At 38.1% G+C, this 21,982-nt stretch overlaps 1 protein-coding gene across 3 annotated transcripts in view; it reads left to right on the top strand.

Annotated features, from left to right (window-relative positions):
• Positions 1-21,982, top strand: part of LOC109043763 (cell adhesion molecule Dscam2) — a 310,700-nt gene that overhangs the window by 278,671 nt on the left and 10,047 nt on the right. For 2 of the 3 annotated variants that reach the window (XM_019061072.2, XM_019061074.2), the window contains exons 5-20: positions 4,279-4,393; positions 7,488-7,960; positions 9,336-9,480; positions 11,276-11,427; positions 11,814-11,924; positions 12,610-12,771; positions 13,934-14,215; positions 15,795-15,914; positions 16,600-16,776; positions 17,211-17,358; positions 17,883-18,031; positions 18,373-18,504; positions 19,089-19,386; positions 19,664-19,842; positions 20,353-20,505; positions 21,183-21,338. In XM_019061072.2, coding sequence (XP_018916617.2) covers positions 4,279-4,393; positions 7,488-7,960; positions 9,336-9,480; positions 11,276-11,427; positions 11,814-11,924; positions 12,610-12,771; positions 13,934-14,215; positions 15,795-15,914; positions 16,600-16,776; positions 17,211-17,358; positions 17,883-18,031; positions 18,373-18,504; positions 19,089-19,386; positions 19,664-19,842; positions 20,353-20,505; positions 21,183-21,338 — 2,952 coding nt within the window. Of the gene's footprint in view, positions 1-4,278; positions 4,394-7,487; positions 7,961-9,335; positions 9,481-11,275; positions 11,428-11,813; positions 11,925-12,609; positions 12,772-13,402; positions 13,682-13,933; positions 14,216-15,794; positions 15,915-16,599; positions 16,777-17,210; positions 17,359-17,882; positions 18,032-18,372; positions 18,505-19,088; positions 19,387-19,663; positions 19,843-20,352; positions 20,506-21,182; positions 21,339-21,982 lie in introns of all 3 variants that reach the window. The other variant, XM_019061073.2, reaches the window with a different exon arrangement.

Genomic DNA, 21,982 nt, shown 5'->3' on the forward strand with positions numbered 1-21,982 from the left:
AATAAAAACGTTTTCGAAATTGAAATCGCTCTGGATTCACTTCGTGTTGGTCTCTCGTTATTTTTAGGTAAAGAAGGGCATATTTTACGATTAGATCTCTTATATTGTCCTTTTTATTGAAAAACAACTATGGTTGTATTCTTCGGGCTGATAGTTAAGTATTCCAATTTGATTCTTCTATTCATTTCTGTAATTATACTCCCTGTTTGGAGCATTCCCGCCCTTCAACAGCCTACGGAAGACAGACGTGAGTCTTTGCATTCATTAGCATTTAGCGTGTGCCTTAACATAGCGAACAGAACCGAACTGAAGCTATTTTACGCGACAGATTTGAATTCAGATCCATCATTTCAGCATCTCATTCAAGACCTGCATGAGAATTCAATTCAGACCATTTCAATATCCCACCCCAACAAAATGACTGAGTCAATTGTCACCGATCAAAGGATAAATATGATATTTAATTTCCAAGACGTTGGTGAGCTGTTCAACTTTATTTTCCACACTATATCTCAATCAGAACATCCAAGACTGAACCATGAAGTAGAGAAAGATCCGGGACATAGCGCAAACGGCAGGAAAAATCCAATGGATGGAACTTTACCTCGTTATTGCATTAAAATTGATGAAATTTATCACCTGTGGACACAAGAAGGGTGCAGTAAAGAAATAAACATACCATACCCCGAACTAGCTGATTGTTCTTCTCTGAGTGATTCGGTTTTCAATGCAACTCGCGGTTTCTATCGCAACAAAATTTGGAATTTTGGGAACCATCTAATTTTCCTTGTGAAAAATGTCGGTCAAAATACCAGAGAGTTCGCACCGAAGGCACTCAGCAACACAAATTTTTCGAATTTCGAAACAAACAAGGATCTTACCTTATTATTTTGTTTCAAATTCTTTTGGCGCTTCTTCAAAAGCCAGAAAAGTGTCATATGCCACCCAGATGGTTGCGTGAGATACGACCCGTTCGCAGAGAACCTAATTTTTTATCAGGACTGGAGCGAGATTGATGAGGATTTTTTTGACTTTCCTCGGACAAACATGCATAGAAAACCAATACAGTACTTGGTGGACTTTTCCAGACGTAAAGGTATGCGAACACTTAACGATGCAAGTTGGAGTGATTGGTATACCTTCTTTTTAACCGTGCTTGAACATTTGAAAAACACACTGAACTTCACTCTGAAGTATGACTCGAACTTCGTCGCAGACAATTTTGAAGAAGAGGATGCTCTGAGACACGACGTTGATTTGCTCTTGTATGAAACTGGAATTATTTTAGACGGGTCTGATTATCCCAATCTCGATTTTTCTGTTAGTGTTGAGACGAGTGCTCTGTGCATCGCCACACCGCACACCGGTTACATGTCGCAAGGTCTGGTGATTTTCAAGAGTTTTTCACCGATTGTTTGGATTTTCATCTCTGTAACGATTGCCACTCTTATAGTAATCCAATATTACTTCCAGTACTTGCAGTGCACATTATTCCACCGTCTCTACACAGAGGCAGAGGTGGATTATTATAGAGAGACTTCTTCCCTGTTGACTGTCTACGCTTATTTTATTTGTGGTAGCCCACCGTCTTTACGACTCGGTCGCTTGTTTACAGGGAAGGGCCTCTTTTTAATTTTCAGCTTTTCTACGAGTATTATTTCCACAGTTTTCTTAAGCGGAATGACGACTTTGCTCAGTGACAGAGTTTTGTATCCAGAAGTGGACTCCCTAAAAAGTCTAGAGGAATCTAACATGATCATTCAAACTTTTGAGGATCCAAAAGCTGAAATGAATTTTTTTCACCATTTGAACCAGTCTGAGGCACTGCGAGAAAAACTGGTAGGCAGCTTACATTTTTACACCTCTCAGGTGGGTGCAGAGGTATTTACATTTACTAGAAAATATTATGACGAAGGCTTTATAAATGAAACTGAGCTCACGAATAACTTTTTGCTTCTGCATAAATACATCGGGAATGCGATTGAAGAGGTTCAGAAAAATTTGCTATCGATATCAGAGACGGACGCCGTATTGGTGAGTGTACCTTTCTCATCGAAGCCCAAAGAAAATATCCTCATCAGAGACTTTTTCCTTAAACAATGGTGTGAGTATCATGTAATTGCTGAATGCCTCTTGACTTATCCGTTGATCTTTGCATTTGCGAAGCATTCTTTTCTCTTCGAAAAATTAAACCAGATAATGGCTCAATATTCTGAAACTGGACTCGCCAGAGGAATTTTGGAGACTGTTTTAAGGAACGATATGAAGTTGGGCGTGCCTTACGCTGAAAATAGTCCAGAGCCACGAGCGTTTGATTTTAATGATTTACAATCGGCATTCATTGGTCTTAGCGTTGGCTTGTTCATAAGTTTCCTCGCTTTTGTTGGCGAGCTTCTGTTTGATTACTTCCGACACTCGGTCATTGTAAAATTCCTAATAAGATTTCAAGATTCCCTATGTAAGAGGGGCCGGAACCGAGTGTGATGGATGTCTTTTCGACGCCAAAAAGGAAAAAAAGCTGAATTAAACAATGTCAATGAACAGTGTATCGAATGACCTCTGTTGATTCAGGAAATAAGTTAAGCGATGAAGCGATGACCTCACTGCCTATTTCAGGCAGATAAAAAGCATTTTCAACCATTAAAACACTTGCTGATGAAAAAATTGACACAGTAATTTGAGTTTTTTTTTTTTTTTTTTTTTTTTTTTTTTTTTTTAATATATATTTATTAAGTAAATGGGCTATGTTACGTACAAGATTTTAGACAAATACGAAGGGTCTAATATGCTAGGAGCTATGAAGACATACTAAATTAAACTTAATAAATCTCCGGTATCGCCTGAGGGCATCGGTTCGGGAGAGTTGGTTTGGGCATAGAGTTATTTACATTTTTGCTGTTTATATTATACATTTTAATCTTAAATTCTAATTTTTTCTTCATGTACTTATACATATAAACCAGTTATGTCTGTTACCTAGCATTAAATCTAATATATTATGTTTTATGTACCTATTAGTTGTTTCAATTATTTTACTGCCCTCTATATTTTCACTATTTAATTTACATTAAAAGAAGTATGTTCTGGCGTGTTGATTTTGCTGCAACTATATGGAGGAGCGTCTATTAGTCGTCTTTTTTCGAGATAAATCGTCTCTTTTCGAGATAACTACCAATAGCACTGTGACTCGACAGGAATTGAGTCACATAAAAATCCGGATACCCGTGCAATGATTTGAGTATAGTAACCAACAACAGACTTCATAGTGGCAAAAATCGGAATCTTAGTAGAAGTCTACCTAACTCCAGACTCCACCACTAGCCCACCAGTTCTACCAGAAGTTTCGTTATCTTTACCCAGTGCTATCAATGTGTTAAAAAGTAAATAGACTTGGATACTTTGAAAATAAAATGCTCGGCTCAAGCAAGAATTTTATTATTGATTCTCCAAATTCGAAAAGAAAGGGGGGGGGGGGGTAGACGGGACTTCCAGTTGGCAACTACGAGGGATTAGTGCCCATGTATGATAGCAATACAACTGATCTTGCTGAATCAGAGCCTTAACTAGTCCCAAAACCAGAAAAATCTGCACTGGAAAACAATATGGCGCAAGAACTGATTTGAATCAGTATGAATGGAAACACATCAGCTCGGCAGCTTTAAAATGCCCAATGTTCATTGGACATCCCCAATTTTCAAAACTTCATTAAAAATGTTTTATCTGTTTGAAAGTGGGCCCTTAAAGTGTCTTTAAGTACCCGTCCCTCAGCACCAACAAGCTTTTTCTTGAAGTAACTTCCTCACTTTTTGTGCAGTTTTTTGTCTCTAGCACGGAGAAAAAAACTTCGTGCATGGGACCCGAAGTTGAGGTCATATGGATCTCTGAAGTTTTCTGATCACGCATCCGAAAACTTGAGGTCGAGCTGCCGAAGTTCGGGTCAGACATCGAGGCACTTCGGTACGTACCGGAGTACTTCAGATGTGTGACCCGAACTTCGGCAGCTGGACCTTAAGTTTTCGGATGCGTGATCCGAAAACTTCAGAGATCCATATGACCTCAACTTTGGGTCCCACGCACGAAGTTTTTTTCTCCGTGTGATCAATTTCATTTTTCAAAGTTGGTATCTTTTCATTATAAAATTCTGTAAGAATCTCGAATCTCGGTCTTATGTGTGAATTATGTAATCATGAATTATGTTTCATTATGTATTCATTCTTCCTTTTTTCCCGTATTTTCCTCTCTTACTCTTAATAATTGGGTATCGCTTTATTCGTTCAGATGTTGGTCTCTCACTGCCACGAAGTCCGAGGAGATCAACGACCATTTACGCCCGAAAAGATCAGCCCACCGTCTTGCCTTGTTTCTCTGAAGGATTCGTCTCACCAACATATCGGTAGGTTTTCATACTAACACTCTATAGGTCCCTCGATTTTATTTCCAGATTTATGATTGTTTATGTGTGTCGAAATATATATGATACCTAGCCAAGCACGTTCCTGTAATATGAACTAGCTCAAAAAACATAACGACGGCGTAAGTCCGCAATCACATACCTCGTTTGCTGTGTCTGAAAATCTCCGCCTCTGCAGATCGACGGAGCAAGTCGGCAATCACAAATCTCGTGTGCGGTGTCTGAAAATCTCCGTCTCTATGCTTTTTGCAGAATTTTCTTCGCACAGAGATGAAAAATCACGGCAGTTTTAAAGAATTGCCGTTGAGTTGTTTTCCGTTAAAAAAATAAAGTATGACGGGAAGTCTGCGACGTCGCAAACCGAGTTATGTGATTGTCAACTTACACCGTCGATAATTTCTTTTTCATACAAGGGGTCTTAAATATTTCGAAGCGGATCAAAATTGGTTTTTCTGCCACAATCAAAGAGTTTGTAATGGTAATTAAATTAAAAAGCAAATTGCATTCAATTACAATAAAATTTTCATTAAAAAGTAATGGTTTCCAGGGCATCATTCCAGCGGGTTCAAAATGACCTCGGAAAACACTATGAGTGTTTTTTTTCTCCGGGTCTTTGTTGAGAAATTCATGGAATGGACAAAATATCTGGAAAATCCAAGGTTTCCTGGTACTTTCTGAACTCCCCACTTAACTTGAGATTTCGATATTTTTGAGACTATTGATGGACAGAGCGAGGTGTTCTCTCGGGGAGCAAACCTGTCTCATGAGTTTTGATCCATAATCGTCACCGAAATTCAGAAGAAAGCTATGATTTTCTAAAAATTTGGGGGCAAGCGATCCGTCTGGTGTCGTTTTTGAGAAGAAGCAGAAACAAAAATAACTGCAAAAAAAAAATTCTCAATTTGACCCATAGAACTGTCTGGCCGTTTAGTCTTGGGACACACTGTATATTAAAGTTGAAACTGCAAAAACGCATACTTATCTATAGATTTGCGCCGCTGCGGATTTTATGTTTAAATCCTTTTTTCACATGCCAAAATACTCAACGTTATTTTTTCAAAAGCGTTAGTGTTGGTTCGCACTTCTTCAATATATGAATATAAGTGCAAAGATTTTTAAACATCGCAAACGAGATAGGCGTTTTTGCAGTTTCATCATCGATATTGATTTTACGCAGAACAACTAAATTAATGTATGGGAAACGTAGGGTCGGAGGGTGTGCTATTGCCGACCCTTTCGGCCAAAACTCGGCTTTCGGTACCTGCCGATGGAGCTATGGCGCGAAATTTGCGATTTTCAACAACTATTTAGTCTTGTCCGACTGAGCACAGGGGAGAATTTGGTCCAAAACTCAAGGATAGGAAGAAACAAGTACACTGGAAAAAAAAACCAACACATTGGATCTAGAGTCCAGACTCTTAAAAACATCGACAAGAAAAAGTACTCTTGATTCAATCAGAATCTAGCTTAAATCAAGAACCAAGCCTCTTAATTTAAGCGGATTTCGTTTTGATTCAAGCAAAAATCCGATTGAATCAAGAGTATTTTGTCTTGTCAATGTTTTCAAGAGTCTAGACTCTAGATCCAATATGTTTTTTTTTCAGTGTAGGATAATGACTGAAAGATCACGAACGTTTCGTAATTGGTGTTTTTTTGAGTCGCAAATTTCAAATTTGATGTCAAATTGCCTACATTTTAACACCCTGATCTATTCATTGTAGGCAAGTTTATGACACGCTGCCGCGCGCTGCCAGCTCGAAATGCACACTGACGCCTACAAACCTAAAGGGATACTTCAAGCATTACGCAATGCGTGAAGTATCCCTTTAGGTTTGTAGGCGTCGGTGCGCGTTCCGCGCTGGCAGCACGCCGGCCGCGGCGCGACGCTCCCGACATGGCGGGCGGGTGGTGAACGATTGCGATGAGAGTTCCCTGGCCGAGAAAATCGTATGTCGTGTAATTTTTTTTTTTTTTTTTTTTTTTTTTTTTTTTTTTTTTTTTTTTAATTTTCAACTTTCAAAATTACACGCTAGTCGTGTAAAGTAATAAGTGAACTCTCAACGCTAGATGAATGAAGGCAGGTCGTGCGCCATGCGCGCTGCGGACGGCGCGGTGCCCGTCATGAAATTCTCCCGTGTGCTCTGTCGAGCCTTGGTCGAAAGCAAATATGAATGTCTGCTTTTGATAAAGACGAGAAAAGAGGCATCTCACTAAAAACAAATGAGTGAGTTAAGCAGAAAGTAACCAATCCACATTTTGGAAAAAATTGAGTCATGCACTGGGAAAAAAAAACACATCGGATCTAGAGTCCAGACTCTTGAAAACATTGACAAGAAAAAATACTCTTGATTCAATCAGATTTAAGCTTAAATCATCAAAAGGAAATCCGCTCAAATTAAGAGGTTTGGTTCTTGATTTAAGCAAAAATCTGATCGAATCAAGAGTATCTTTTCTTGTCAATGTTTTCAAGAGTCAAGACTCTAGATCCAATGTGTTTTTTTTCCCAGTGTGAGTGGTTTTGAACTCAACCACTGCTCTACTATCCATCGCCAAAAATTCAAAGTTTTTGTTGGAGCAAATTTTGCAGAAATTGAACTTTAAGTTTACCTTTTACTTCGAGTCTTATGCAGGAGCCAAACTTTAAACCTCTTTTACTCGGTTCGATCCCGATGTGGCTTGGTTCCTTTCTGTTCAACTCCATCCAAATCATCTTGCATGTCCATAAGTGTCAGGGAATGTTACCAAAATGTCTTAAGGAAGTCAGGGAAATGTCATCATCTAAATTTCGTGCACTGGAAAAAAAACACATTTGCTCTAGAGTCCAGACTCTTAAAAACATCGACAAGAAAAAATACTCTTGATTCAATCAGATTTAAGCTTAAATCAAGAACCAAGCCTCTTAATTTGAGCGGATTTCCTTTTGATTTTAGCTTAAATCTGATTGAATCATGAGTCCTTTTCTTTGTCAATGTTTTCAAGAGTCTGGACTCTAGATCCAATGTGTTTTTTTCCCAGTGTGGGAACCCTTGTTTTCATTGACCTTGGACATAACTAAGTTTCTCTGTTGGTCGGACAGGTGGTTTCGTGAGGACAGCCCGGACCGAGGGCCGAAAGACGACCGGATCCTGCAGATCGAGGAGCGGCTCATCATCCAGCACGTGGAGGCGGAGGACGACGGGGTGTGGATCTGCGAGGTGAACGGGACCTCGGGCTCCGGGCCGGGGGCCTCCGGGGTGGTGGAGCAGCTCCGGGTGGCGCTGGTGGTGCGGACGCCGCTGGCGGTGACGTTGAGCCCGGGCGGGGAGGTGACCGTGGACGTGGGCTCGCGGCTGGCCGTGCGCTGCCTCGTGGGCGGCGGGCGCGGGCACCTGTCCCGGACGTGGCTCCGCAACGGGCAGGCCGTCGGCCCGGCCACGGCCCCGCACGTCGCCGCCACCCAGGACACCCTCGTCGTCGAGCGGGTCAAGAAGGAGGACGCCGGCATGTACCAGTGCGTCGCCAAGACCGACGAGGAGAGCGCCCAGGCTGCCGTCCAACTCATGCTCGGAGGTGAGACAGAATCCCCTTCACTGGGAAAAAAAAAAAAAAAAAAAAAAAAAAAAAAAAAAAAAAAAAAAAACACATTGGATCTAGAGCCCAGACTCTTGAAAACATTGACAAGAAAAAATACTCTTTATTCAATCGGATTTTTGCTTATATCAAAAGGAAATCCGCTCAAATTAAGAGGCTCTGTTCTTGATTTCAGCAAAAATCCGACTGAATCAAGAGTTTTTTTTCTTGTCGATGTTTTTAAGAGTCAAGACTCCAGATCCCATGTGTGTTTTTTTTTTCTTTTTTTCCCCAGTGAATCTCGTTTAAACAGTGATGATAAAATCGATTTTCCTCGGGTCAAATTGATCTGCCAAAGTCAGAGTAAGCTTGGAAGACTTCCTGTGTACTTGAGAGTACCGTATGCTTTCAAATCCTTCTCTTTGAAAGAAAATTAGGCTCGTTCGCCACTTCAAAGTGCGGTACTTCCTTTTTTTATTACGTGTCAAAGACAATGTTAAAATGGATTACATTTTGCAATAAGGAGCCACTATCTTTGGCTCTCCAATAAAAACTCATATCTGCATAGGGAAACCAATGGCACGTATGTTGTTTCTAAAATGGGCCAGAAATAGTGGTTCCTTATTGCAAAATGTAATCCAAATATAACCATCTCTTTCCTCGATATTATCCTTTCAACCAGATTTTTAAATCCTGTAACAGGCTTTGAGCATCAAAAATTCTTATGCTATTGACCCTTTTTTACGTATTCAAGACATTTTGCCCTTCCTTCTTCTATCTTTTTCTGAGGTCGAGGCATCATTCCGAAATACAGATAGCTTTGTCTTGCTCGGTGCTTCACACATATGTATCACGTTCCAATGTTGCACCTCCAGTTCGATAATCAGTCGTTCATTGTAGGGAATAAGGCAGGAAATGAGGAGATGCGATATGCCGGAGGAGCTCTGGCAGGAACGCTATCAGTGGCGGTTGGGTATCATAGAGCGCACAGAAGCACTGTAAGAGTGATTTGTTTGTCCGGAAAATGGACTCCCAAAATTCGGAGATTATAATGGCTCATAATTCCCACTTCTAAAAAAATAAAATGACGATTTTTAAGAAGTTTGCTATAAAATTATGGTCCAAAAATCAGTCACGTGCCGATTTACTAAATTCGAGAGGGCGAAAATTGGAATTTTCGATTTGAGGAAAAAAAATCTATATTTACACGATTAATCGAATCTTATAACATAGATGTGATTTGATCTTTTTTTAACGGTCGAAAAATGGACTTTTCAAGAAATTTCATTAACAAAACTGTAAATGATCACCCTAAAAAATCCGAAGAGAAACCTTACCTGTTCGCAAAATGAAGTGTATGTGTGTATTTTTTCAGCGGCTCAGCCTCAGCTCCTATACAAATTTATTCAGCAAACTTTACAGCCAGGACCACCTGTATCACTGAAGTGCATAGCCTCTGGAAATCCAACTCCGCAGATCACGTGGAAGTTAGACGGCTTTCCACTGCCACAAACAGAGAGGTAAGCTGATTAAAGGCAGTAAAAACTGAAGATGATAGGTAGAGGTAGGAAGCCGAAGTAAGGTTGTGAAGTGCTCAATCAAAATACATTTTTATTGACTGAAAATTTTTTGCTGCATTCCCCCCTTCCCCTCCGCGCCCTTCCCGACGAAGCGATAGAGAAGGACCAAAATTTAATTAATATTCATTAATATAATGCAGGATTATTCAGGACTCATTCGTTAATGGTTTGTATCAATTTACAATTAAGGAGCATCTCACATCCACGCAGTGAAATTTAGAGCGGCATGACAGTTCATTTATCTTACTGAGTCTGATGAGTACACGCGATGCTATTCTCCAGAGGGAAAAGAAGTAATCCCTCGCACCTAAAAATGCCAGGTATTAATTTTACCCGAAAAAGGATTTCCGAATTAGCAAATTTGGCAGCTTTTAAATTATTTAACTTTTTACAAATTAAACTCCTCAAAATTAAAGAGTCTTTCAGCAAATGTTTGTACATGCCACTGGCTACTGCTGAAAGGGAGGTAAAGCATGTTAAGTCCGTCAGCGAAGAAATTTTTTTACCACTTGATTAAATTTCCATCAAAGTTGACAAACACGCGCGTGCGTTGATAACCTGTCCATTACCAGTAATCATTGAGCCAACTTCAAGTTGGACTTAAAAGAGCGGGAAATTTTCAACCCATCGAAATAAGACTGTAACTACGATTGAGTACAGGGGAGAATTTGTTGAGCGCCGCCGCCCGCTGCGCACTATGGTCCAAAACTCAAGAATAGGAAGAAATAAGCCGGATAATGACTGAAAGATTACGAAAGTTTCGTAACTGATGTTTTTATGAGTCGCTAATTTCGCATTTGATGTCAAATTGCCTACATTTTGACACCCTGACCTTTGTTGTGGACAAGTTTATAGCACGCTGCTGCGCGGCGTGCTGCCGCTACTAGCTCGGAATGCATACTGACGCCTACAAACCTAAGTGGATACTTCAAGCATTGCGCAATGCATGAAGTAGCCCTTTAGGTTTGTAGGCGTCAGTGCGCGTTTCGGGCTGGCAGTACGCCGCGGCCCGCGGCTCTCTCGGCGGGCGGGTGTTGGGCGATTTCTTGCGTCGAGAGCTCCCTGGCGGAGAAACTCGAGTCAGGTTAGGTGTAATTTTTTTTAAATTTTCGGCTTTTAAAATTACACACTGGTTGTGTGAAGTTAACAAATGAACTCTCAACGCTAGATGAATAAAGGCAGGTCGTGCGCCATGCGTGCTACGGACGGCGCAGGGCGACTCATGTAATTCTCCCCTGTGCTCTGTCGCTGTAATTAACACAGCGAGGCAAAGACCTACTCTCTTGGACTTTTTAATATAGTTAGTGAGGTGAACTTTGTCGCGTTCAGAGAAATACTGTGAACGAGAAATAGGTCGAGATAGAATATTTTCAGCCAGTTGGCTCAGATATCTGAGTAAAAAAAGCTCGGTAATCTATTATTTAAAATGAGACATGCCCTAAACAAGCACAAGGAAGTGGATTCCTCCATCCGGCGAAGATATGTCTCTTTTCGCAGTTAGCGCATCTTTTTTTCAGAAGCGTCAATCCGAATTTCCCGCGCAATTTTCAAATCTCGCGGCAGGGAAGTTTACAGTTGTGTTCGCTGTGCAGCGTCAGCGTCGTCTCAATAATGTAAACAAAAACATGTGCACATGTTGTGGTTATATTTTGAAAAAGTTCATCTTTATAATCATGTTTTTAATGTAAAATGCGAGTTTCTTAAATCAGTTTAATTATTTTGAATCATCTTCCAGGTTTGTGATGGGACAGTATGTCAGTTTGCATGGGGATGTGATAAGTCATGTCAATATCAGCAGTGTGCAAGTTCAGGATGGTGGAATCTATCAATGCACTGCTGTGAACAAAGTTGGAGAAATATCACACTCGGCAGAAATGAGAGTTTATGGTACGTAATATCCAAGCTGAGATCTTTGGAATGCCATCTTTTCTAAATGAAGCTTGCCTATAGTAAGCATGACGGAATTCAAAAGCCCAAAATTTCCTTGGAGTAGTTTTCAACCCCAGATTGGTCGCTAAATCCAACTTTCCATAGCTGTTGCTGTTCATAAATTTGTTATTTCCTCCTGCGTGAGCATCAAAGGATTTTTACTCCATGGGCCTTTGAGACATCTTAATGGATTTTACAGTAATCCTCAATTTCTATGCTTTCATAAATCAAATTGAAGAGCTCTTTTCCTATCAATTTAAGTTTAATCTTAGGAATTTATCCTAATTTTGTATAAACCCTCATGTGCAACACCAACATTTTATGTTTTTTATTTCTACTCGCAGGGCTGCCATTTGTTCGACCCATGCCCAACATATCCGCTGTTGCAGAAGAACCGCTATTCATTGCGTGTCCTGTTGCCGGTTATCCGATAGACTCTATTACATGGGAGAAAGGTAACAAAACAATCACTGCTCATACAGTTGAGAATTGCCTGTCAAGTCTAATTTTAGACCTAATCCATTTGAAAAGGACGTCCTATCCTTTTAAATTATTAGACCTGGGAAAAGAAAAGATTGGACAAAGGTCACATCAGCAAATGGCACCATTCAACAGAAATTTATGTGCTAACCCACGGGCTGACTGATGATTGGTGCATTCAGGTTAATGCGGCTTTTGTCTGATCTTTTCTTTCCCCAGCTCTATCTTCTTTCATCGTCTGATACTTTGCCATGTTACATAAAAGGGAGAAAAACTATCCACCATTTAGCCCTAAAACAACAAAAAGATAAAAAAAATTGAGACCAAGTTTCATCGTAGCTGCCAGAGATCATTGATAAAGAAAGACTTCAACATTTAGCGGAAGTGTACGTTTGATGGTAGAATATCTATTTATGCCAACAATAGCTTCTTGCCACTGTCAAAACTTGTTTGTCTTTCTCGTAGTGGTTGAGGGTAAGATTCATGAAAAGACTCACATTACTCAAGATCAAGAATCCATACCTACCCTAGAAGATATTAAAATACCTCACCTCTTACATGTCTTTAATCATTCGTTTTTTCTCCGTTACCTACTCCTTACCACTACTCTAGGATGAATAAGGTGCAAATCACATTAATGTTTTCCTCTTTATTTTGCAGAAGGAAAAAAATTGCCACTAAATAGAAGACAACATGTATTTAGCAATGGAACTCTCATGATAAAAAATGTTCAAAGAGAAGCTGACAAGGGGTTTTACAGCTGTACAGCAGAAAATAAACAAGGCCGTTCAAGTTCAGAGAGTTTATATATGAATGTGATAGGTATTGTTCTGCATTATTCATTTATTTTTTGTGGATGTTCATAAAAAATATGTGCTTATGGATCCTTAAAGTGCTTGAGTAAATAACAGTATTAGTTGCTTTCTTGGTACTTATTAGTGCAATTATCACCTTACATTGACAGTGAAACTGCTAAAAAGTGTATCTTGGATGCGATATTGCAAAGCCCAGGATCCATTTTCATTTTTTGAAGGTCGTGGTTCAAAATCTTCACTGGACACTTTTCATTTAAAGAAGAAAAATCATAGAAGTTTTCAAGGAAAGACACCCAGTAGTCGTCTAATTAGAAAATAACGTATGTCAGAAGGTCTCTGAGTATTTACTCCAAAATGTATACACAACGCCAGAAATGAATAAGGAGGTATCCTTGTAAAATTGAAATGTAGTTTCCTCCTCTTTTTAAAACAACCACTGTCTAGTGCCTGAGAATGATAGAAAACATAGGTAAAATGATCTTTTTTTGAGGTATCTGCCTTTAAGAACTCTCGCCTCCCTTTCTTATCTTATTTTCTTATCTCCTATACCTCTAATGTACAAGAGCCAGGAAAAAAGTCCTGCCTGACATTCTTATAAGTAGTATGTAACAGAATAACCCCATAGTGTGTGTTTGCAGTGCCACCAAAAATAGCGCCTTTTTTCTTTGAGTCGGACCTGCACCTTGGGGACCGAGCTGGAGTTCAGTGTTTCATTACAAAAGGGGATCTGCCCCTGACAATTTTGTGGCTCAAAGATGGTGCTAGTCTGAGTCAAGGGGCTGAAATCCGTCAGCAGGGTGAATTTACAAGTTCTCTATCGATTCAATCTTTGACACTTCACCACACTGGCAACTACACTTGTATCGCCTCAAATGTTGCAGCCTCAACGAAGCACACTGCGACTTTACTCGTAAATGGTAATTTTGTGTAGATTTTTCCAGTCAGCACTTGGTCAGAGTTCCCATTCTCCTTTGTAAATTGGAGCCTTTTGAGGCTTTTTGAGGTGGCCCTATTCAGGGGAAGTTTCCTTAAGCATTAACTTTATGATTGTAAATACATTCATCCTTGTATCTTACTATTATTTATTTATTGAGGATAGAGGGGGAGCTCGGATCAAGTGCTACGGCTTTATTCAGATGCAAGCTAACTTTTCTTCCACCATGTTTCAGCGCCTCCTAAGATTGGGCCTATTAATTTTGGTGAAGTCGTTGAAGGAGTGCGAACTCAAGTGCCTTGCGTCATACAATCAGGTGACCTGCCACTGTCAATTCAGTGGCTAAAAGATGATCAGCCTATTCCGTTACAGCTCAATATCCAAATCAGAAAAGATGACGAGTATTCTAGTTCTCTAATCATCCCAAAGGTTGGTCGAGAACACTCAGGGAATTACACGTGTGTCGCTAGCAACCCAGGAAAATCATCAAGCGTACTCGCAAGTTTAGTTGTGAGCGGTAAATTATTTTATCCTCGGCATGACGTCTTGGCTCATTGTTTTGCACCTGCTCTAATTCGGCGCACAATTTGAACAGCACGCATCTGTTGCCATCTCTTTGAAAACAGCTGCAAGAAATAGGATTTTACCGGGGTGAAGTCACAGTATCTCAACCTCAATGGTGTGAACTTAAAAAGAAAAGTTCACAGAAGTATCTCTATCAAATATTGATCTACTCACATTTTGTCAATAAATTGTTCAAAAAACTCAAAGGAAACTTAACATTGGCTTCTTGCCAAGGCAAGACAAGCAACAGTTCGATCGTCTTGCAGGAGAAGATTTATTATCTGCGCCGCTTTATCACTCTGCATCGCACCGCACTTGACTGCACCGCAATTTTTATTTTCCGCAAAGCACTCGCACTTTCTTCCGGACCTATTATTTTCATTTTATTTATGATTGTTGTAGCCGCACTGAACACAGGACTGCAGGAAACTGATTTTTCTAACGGGGGCCAAGAACTCATTGAAAGTTGAAGTCATAGATTAATCTTGAATGAACTTTGATAAGTCCTATTAAATGTATCACAAGCCCAAAAAAGTCTCTCGTCTTTCACTCTAGTCGTTTACACCAATATTTTTTTTATGAATTACAATAAATTAATCAAGAAAAGTTTGGTTTACACTGGTTTCTTGGTTTGTCAAAGTACAAATTCTTGTGCTCTTTAAAATTGTTTTGCTATGGACTGGCTTTGGCCTGTATTTTACCAAAAATCGCTCCTAGGTAACATAGGTCAGTCTCTTGCAGTTCTGAATCTCACAAAATTTTGCGCCTTTGCTATCTTGCACCAATTCGCAAAATCTGCACCAAATCTGTTTCATGTCTCTCACGATTTTAACATTTTATCTTGTTCACTTGTAAATGGTGATCATTGCCACTGCAGGGAAACCATTTTACTTTTTCCTCTGTTTCTTTCTCTGTGAACTCGCTGAAATCTCGAATATATGTTCGATCTGCTTAAGTAAAAAGTTCTTATATTCCTTTCAATAGCAAATGATTTAGTGGCAAACTTTTGTATATCAAGTAAAAAATAACACCAATGGAAATTTTCAGTCTTGAAAGCTATGTCTTAACAAGAATAACAAACACTCAAACAAACAAACAAACAAACAAACAAACAAACAAACAAAAAAACAAAATACAACTAGAAATAATTATTTCTGTTTGGCTGTAATTATCGTTCCACAGCTGAAAATTGAAACAGAGCTTACTAGCTAGTCTAGATTTTATGTCAACCAAAATAGGTTTAAAACAATTTTAGTATGTAATCTGGAACCTGTTAACTGCTTTATAATCATCAGCAACCAAATGTTTGAGAAAGAGCACAATGATCATATAATTCAATTTTTCATTTAATAGTCTTCTTAGAAATTCCGAATACAATTGTTTGCAGTGTATTTTTTAAAATTGTGGTTTTATTCAAAGTGATGAAAAATAAATGTGTTTGAAATGCTGCAAATTAAAGGTATCCCTCAGGTTGATCATGTGTATTATCTCATTTCGGATTTTTTGACAAGCGGTTGTTTTTTCCCTCTCAGTTCCTCCACGATGGTTGTTGGAGCCAAGAGATTTAAATGTGACCCGGGGAAGTCCGGCTGTCCTTGACTGTCAAGCAGAGGGTTTCCCAACCCCAACATCAACTTGGAGGAAAGTCTTAGGTAATCATTCAATGATATCGCTTCATAAAATGACATTGCAAGCTTTGTACATAATTTTCATGATTACCAAAAATCTCACCCACCCAGTAAGGTAAAAAATCGAAAAATACAAGCAATATGCAGACAAATGAGGCACTCTCTGAGGAATCTCTAAAAAACCAGCGGAAATTCTAGCTGCATCAACTATTGTATCAGCTATTATATTGTATGTTGTTGCATCAACTAGCTGGTTGTATGAATTTTACCAAGTCAATTGAACATTCATATCAGCACTAATTAACGTATACTTTATCTTCTTCCTTAAAAATACAAAACACCTATTTGAGTATGCCATTTTAAAATTTCAACTTTTTCTTGATTTTGTGGAGAGATTGATTCGAGGCTTTTTCTTACAAAATTCTTAGTGAATGTTATTTAGAAAGCAGAGGAAAGTCGCACAACATTTTTTGGATTTTAATAATTATCAATCATTCATTAAAATACTACAATTTTAAGAAAAATCTGCAACATTCCAAATTTAAACACAACCCTCTGTTATATGTCATTTAGCGAACTAATAAATTCCTTTTTCCCTATTAATTCTGTGTAAAAGTAAGAAGTTTAAAATTTCCTCTTGAGTATAATGGCAGGATAGTTCCTTTTATATCAGTCATTGAGTATTTCACAAAATTTGTTTTTTCTGCAGGCAACCAACCAGGCGAATACCAAGATTTGTCCGTAAGAAGTAGAGGCATTGAGCTGTTAGGTAATGGGACATTATACATCCGGCAAACCCTCCCGGAGCACCAAGGCCTTTATTTATGTGAAGCAGTCAATGGAATCGGTGCTGGAATAAGTGCAACCATCTCTCTTATTATTCATAGTAAGTGTCATTTTTTAATACAATTTCATTAGGTACTCACAAGCAAACTTTTTTCTTCTTCTCCTCCTTCTTTTTTAAAGAGTAACAATCTCAGTATGAAAATGTTGCGCAAATTGGAAATTTTGGGCACATTTTACTGGTGCAAATTAAAAATTGTCTCTCAAAGCAAAAACATCTGATCATAGAATATTTGGGAACTTTTTGCATCCTTGAGAATGCCAGTACTCTAATTATAGGTCATAATTTGACCCACAGGGCCGTAAAGTTGTTTAATTTTGTAGAATATTTGCGTAAAAATGTCAGGGTTGAGGAGCTATTAATTTAAAAAATCACTATTTTTGCTCATAAAGCAATCTTTAAAATATTCTTTACCTAAATATAGACAATCTTCTGGGTCAGCCGAGTTGTTACTTGACTTATGAATTCTTTTCCAGATCCTCCACAGTTCTCGTTACAATCATCTCAAGTTAGTGCACGACGTGGCGCTCCTCAAACTTTGCAATGTCATGCACACGGAGACCAGCCTCTAACAATTACTTGGTCACGTGATAATGCCCTCCCTCATCTTCAGTTTAATCCAAGGTGCATCTCTCTTGCTTTTATATAATGCAGGGTTAAACAGTTTTATTTGGAGATAGCATCAAGAAAAGTGGACAAATTGAAGTTTAAAGCTGCCACAGGCGGTCTTTGATGAAGATCTCTTTTTTTTGCACAATCTGGGATGTGTGTACGGAATTGAACCCAAAATATTAAGAAACAACAATTAAAGTACAAAGAGTCCAATAAAATTATTCTCTTGTTCTATTTTTGCACCTATTCAACATATTTCCATACTATTTAGTAATAGATTACTTAGAGTTCCTGTATTGATTTAACTTTAGGAAAGTTGACTACATCTAACAGGTAGGACAAGTATGCTGATTCATAAGCAAATCACTCAAACATTAATGAATAAAGAGATATAATGAGAATGTATTGTTTAAGACTATACTGAATTTAACTGACATCGGCTAATAAATCATCTCCGACCAGAGTTTTTAATTTTTCTGCTGTAAGATTTAATTTTTTTTTATCTTATTTTGACTTTAAATTGCCATTAAATGCAGGTACGAGGTGAAGGAAGAAAAAGTCAAAGGAGGCACAGTTTCAGATCTTGTAATTGATGGAACAACAAAGGCGGATGCAGGCACTTTTTTATGCACTGCTAGCAATCCGTATGGTCGATCTCAAAGAACCATTCATCTACAAGTTCAAGGTGCTACTCTCTTTTAGTGTATTAATTCTTTATAATTTGATAACCTTCCAAAAATCATAAAATTTAAATCATTTTCTCCAACCTTCTCTGAATTCAGCAAATGATGAAACTATGATAGGTACAGTTATGTATATGGATAGAAATAGAAAATTAATGGATTCAAATTCTCTATCTTATTCTCTAATTCCAACTAAAATGCTTGCTCAATATTTCTATTCAATCCTTAATTCTAAAATACATTTCTGTCACTGTTCAAATTTTTCTGCTTCAATTTCCTATTCTGTTTCCTTTTTTAAATTTTTTTCCAATCTGCTTTAATTTTTTAATTTTTCTCGTTAAAGATGCACCCGGACGACCTCGTGATGTACATGTTGTTCAATCAGACAGTAGGAACCTTAAAATATCGTGGTCTCCGCCTCTGGACAGTCAAACAATAGCTCTGCAGTACACCGTACTCTATCGCAAAGAACAAGGTATTAAGGTGATTGTAAAATCCAGATTCTTGTTGGAACATAGTATGTTCTAAAACTCATTTGCAATTATTATGGTAGATCCGGAGGTACCTTAAAGTTTGTGAAAACCATGGAAAACTATGGAATATTTCGCTCTGGTGGTTAATCATTTTAATCTATTGCAAGGATCTATTTCCAAAGTTTTAAGCTTGAATTTCTCTTCAGGTTTAGAAAAAGTGCCCTTCTTGTGATGCTGTATTAGAAGCCTCCTCAATCCTCCCCAAGTAACAATGAAAACTATTTAGAGCCTCCCTAAAGAAAGGAGCAACTATGAGTACGGCTCTTAAGCTTGCATATTTGTGACTTTAAACTGTCAGATTCAAAAAGTACGTAAATACTTTCTCTATCGGTTCAAAAGTGGTTTACATTGTTTGCAACTCAGTCTATCGCCTGTAAAAGAGTTCTTTGTGCTGGAAACCTATGGTCTGCCTTTCCAACCAATTAGCAAAAAATTCAAAGCCAAGCAAGTAATTTTTGAGTTTACAATTTGAGGATATTTTTGTCAACCTCTTCCTTCAAACCGAAATACTTATCTTTTATTTCAGGCACAGACGATGAATGGATTAGCCAGTCAGTGAACAGTGAGCTCAGTGTTACCATTCAAAACTTGAACCCTGCCGTAGTTTACTCCGTGAAAATTGTTGCGGAGAATGAGCTTGGAGCGGGAGAGCCCAGTGAAATCATCACTGTGAAAACAGAAGCAGAACCTCCCGCCAAAGAGCCCCAGGACATCAGGGTGGAGGCTGTTGCTTCTGACAAGCTGAAACTAACATGGACAGCTCCAGAAAGAGAGTTGTGGAATGGAGAAATTCTCGGATACTACGTCGGATATAGAGAATATGGGTATGTATGGATGTATTCAATTGGGATTTTTGGTTCGAATATTTTCGAATTTTTATTTTTTTTTAGGTCCAGATTGACGAGTATCGGTAAAATCCGAAATTTTGCTGCGCTAAAACTCTTTTGGTGTGAATTTTTGAAGTAGGGATTCATCTCCATTTTTATTGAAGCTCTTTGGCTTTGATTTGTTTTGCTGTATTCATACTGACTCATCTACGAACTGCATTACCCACCTACAGCATCTGATTCCTTACTCATCTGATTAATTTTTCTGCCCTAGATTTGGACGACCTTCAAGTTACAATTTCACAACTATTCCAGCAGTGTACGGTTCAACTAGTTCTGCAGTTCTGTCTGGCCTTAAGAAATTTCGGAAGTATGGTGTCGTCGTCCAAGCATTCAATGAAAAAGGCCCGGGCCCAATGTCAAGTGAAGTTCTTGCTCAAACCCTAGAAGATGGTAAGTGACTCACAGAATATTTTTCACAGTATTAGTAGCTCAAATAAAGTTTTTGGGAAAAATATTTTTTCAAGTTAATTGTGGAAATTTGATGTACAGTTTTCGGCAAAAAGCTTTTTGTTTTATCTTGAAGAACAAGTTGCTAATAGTTTAGTTTGTTGTCGCCGAAGTAAAAAGTTGCATTATAATGTGAAAATTTTAAGTCCTTAAAAAGTCAAATTTAAGTTCTAAGTGGCTCTTTTTTTAAAAAAAATTGTATTATAAACTGTAACCCTATGTCATGGTGCTGGTTTACTTTTGATAGTTTTAAGCACTTCTTGTGCCAAAATGTGTGTAAAATCCTTCTATATGATGTGGTACTAATGTACTGATTTTGAGTTTTTTAATGCTAAGATTCCTTTTCTCGTAAGTGGCAACAAAGCCGAAATTAATTGTTCATGCCTAGTCTGTATCTGTTTTTCTTATCTTGAGAGTCTTTTGTGTAAATTTCTCAATGATTGGTTGTTTCAGTTCCATCTGCCCCCCCAGATGACATCAGTTGTGAGTCACTCAGTTCGCAAAGTATCGCTATTCAGTGGCGACCTCCTCCGCAGTTATTTCAAAATGGTCATATTCAAGGCTACAAGTTATATTACGAAAGCATGGAAGAACCTCCAATGCCAGGTTTGTCTTACTTCTGCACAGTGTTTCTTTATTGAAGTGTTTTACGATAAATAATTGTAGTGCTGTTAGTAGCTGCACTTACTTATATGAGTAAGTAACTCTAAAAGTTTTCAACTCACAAAACATGGATGGCTAAAGTTGAAAAATATACATCTTATATTGCGCTGTTGTATGTCTCCACTTATGCTTTATTCTTATTAAAGTAAAACTAACGAGCAGTTTCTATTGAAATTTTTTTTTTACTTTCCTCATTTATTTTAAAAATATCCTTGCAAAATTATCAGTAAAACAATTTTGATTAGATCTTCTTGAAGAAAATAACATATTATACTATCGGAAATTTTTAAATGTTGCCCTTTAGATGTGTACTTATTTTTTGCTTTTGCTATCTCCAAAATCAAATTTAAACACTGTCATTTGCCGAGAGTGCTACTGCGAATCTTTGATTACCATACAGTTTTCTCGTAATTTGATCTTCAAACAGTATTTTGCAACTGTGAAAAGAAAGAATAGATTGAAAGACATTAAAGTAGTAATGAAGCCCAGTGCAACCTTGATGTTTCAAATCTTTATCCAATTGCACTAGTCTGAAAGCTTCTCATTTTCTGAAATTAATTACAAGGAACGATCATGAATTTAAGAGTAATCATGAGTAATGTTTTTCCGCTTGTTCACAGGTCACATTGAGGCAGAAACTTTGCAGCTCACAGCAACATCAGCAGAAATACATAATTTGCAAAAGTATACCAATTACAGTATTCAAGTTTGGGCTTTCACAAAAATTGGCGATGGTGTTCGCAGTAAACAAGTTTTCTGCTTCACAAATGAAGATGGTACATCAAACAACCAATTTAATACATATATTCTTATTTTACTGAACAAGGTTCACCAATGTTCACCATCCTCCTACATACCTTTTATTAATTTAGCAATATCGGTTTCTTAGAGCTGTAAATGCAATCTGAATTATAAAGATCATTGATTTCAGTGTGCCGACAAATACTTAATTATGTCTATTTATTCCAGGGTAACTCATGGTTCTCCAATGGTTACCAGCCTTTATCATTGGTGATTTATGCTTTAACTAAATTTTGCCGCAACACAGGTGCCATCTTTCAGTAGGTTTCAGAACAATTAATTTGTTTTTAGTTTGGTGGTTTACCCACTGGTTGTGTTTTTACTGTCCAAATTTGAGTGAACTATTTGCTACTAGATGAGGCTGTAAGTATAAGTATAATCTGGTATCCCTGTAATCAGCAGAAAATAATGTCGCTGATTCTATATTGAGGAGATGCTAATAAGTTAATGATAACTCTGAATCACCGTAACTGTTAAACTGATAACTGTTGAATCATTTTGTCATAAATAGAACTCACAATGCTGTAATAGAGCGCAACATTCTCTAAAAATTTTATACGTAAATTGTTAAGAAGGAACCTACTCATGTAACAATCTTCAATTGTAGTTATCAGTCCTA

The sequence above is a fragment of the Bemisia tabaci genome, chromosome 4 (genome assembly GCF_918797505.1).
Source record: "Bemisia tabaci chromosome 4, PGI_BMITA_v3".
In the NCBI taxonomy this organism is placed as follows: Eukaryota; Metazoa; Arthropoda; class Insecta; order Hemiptera; family Aleyrodidae; genus Bemisia; species Bemisia tabaci.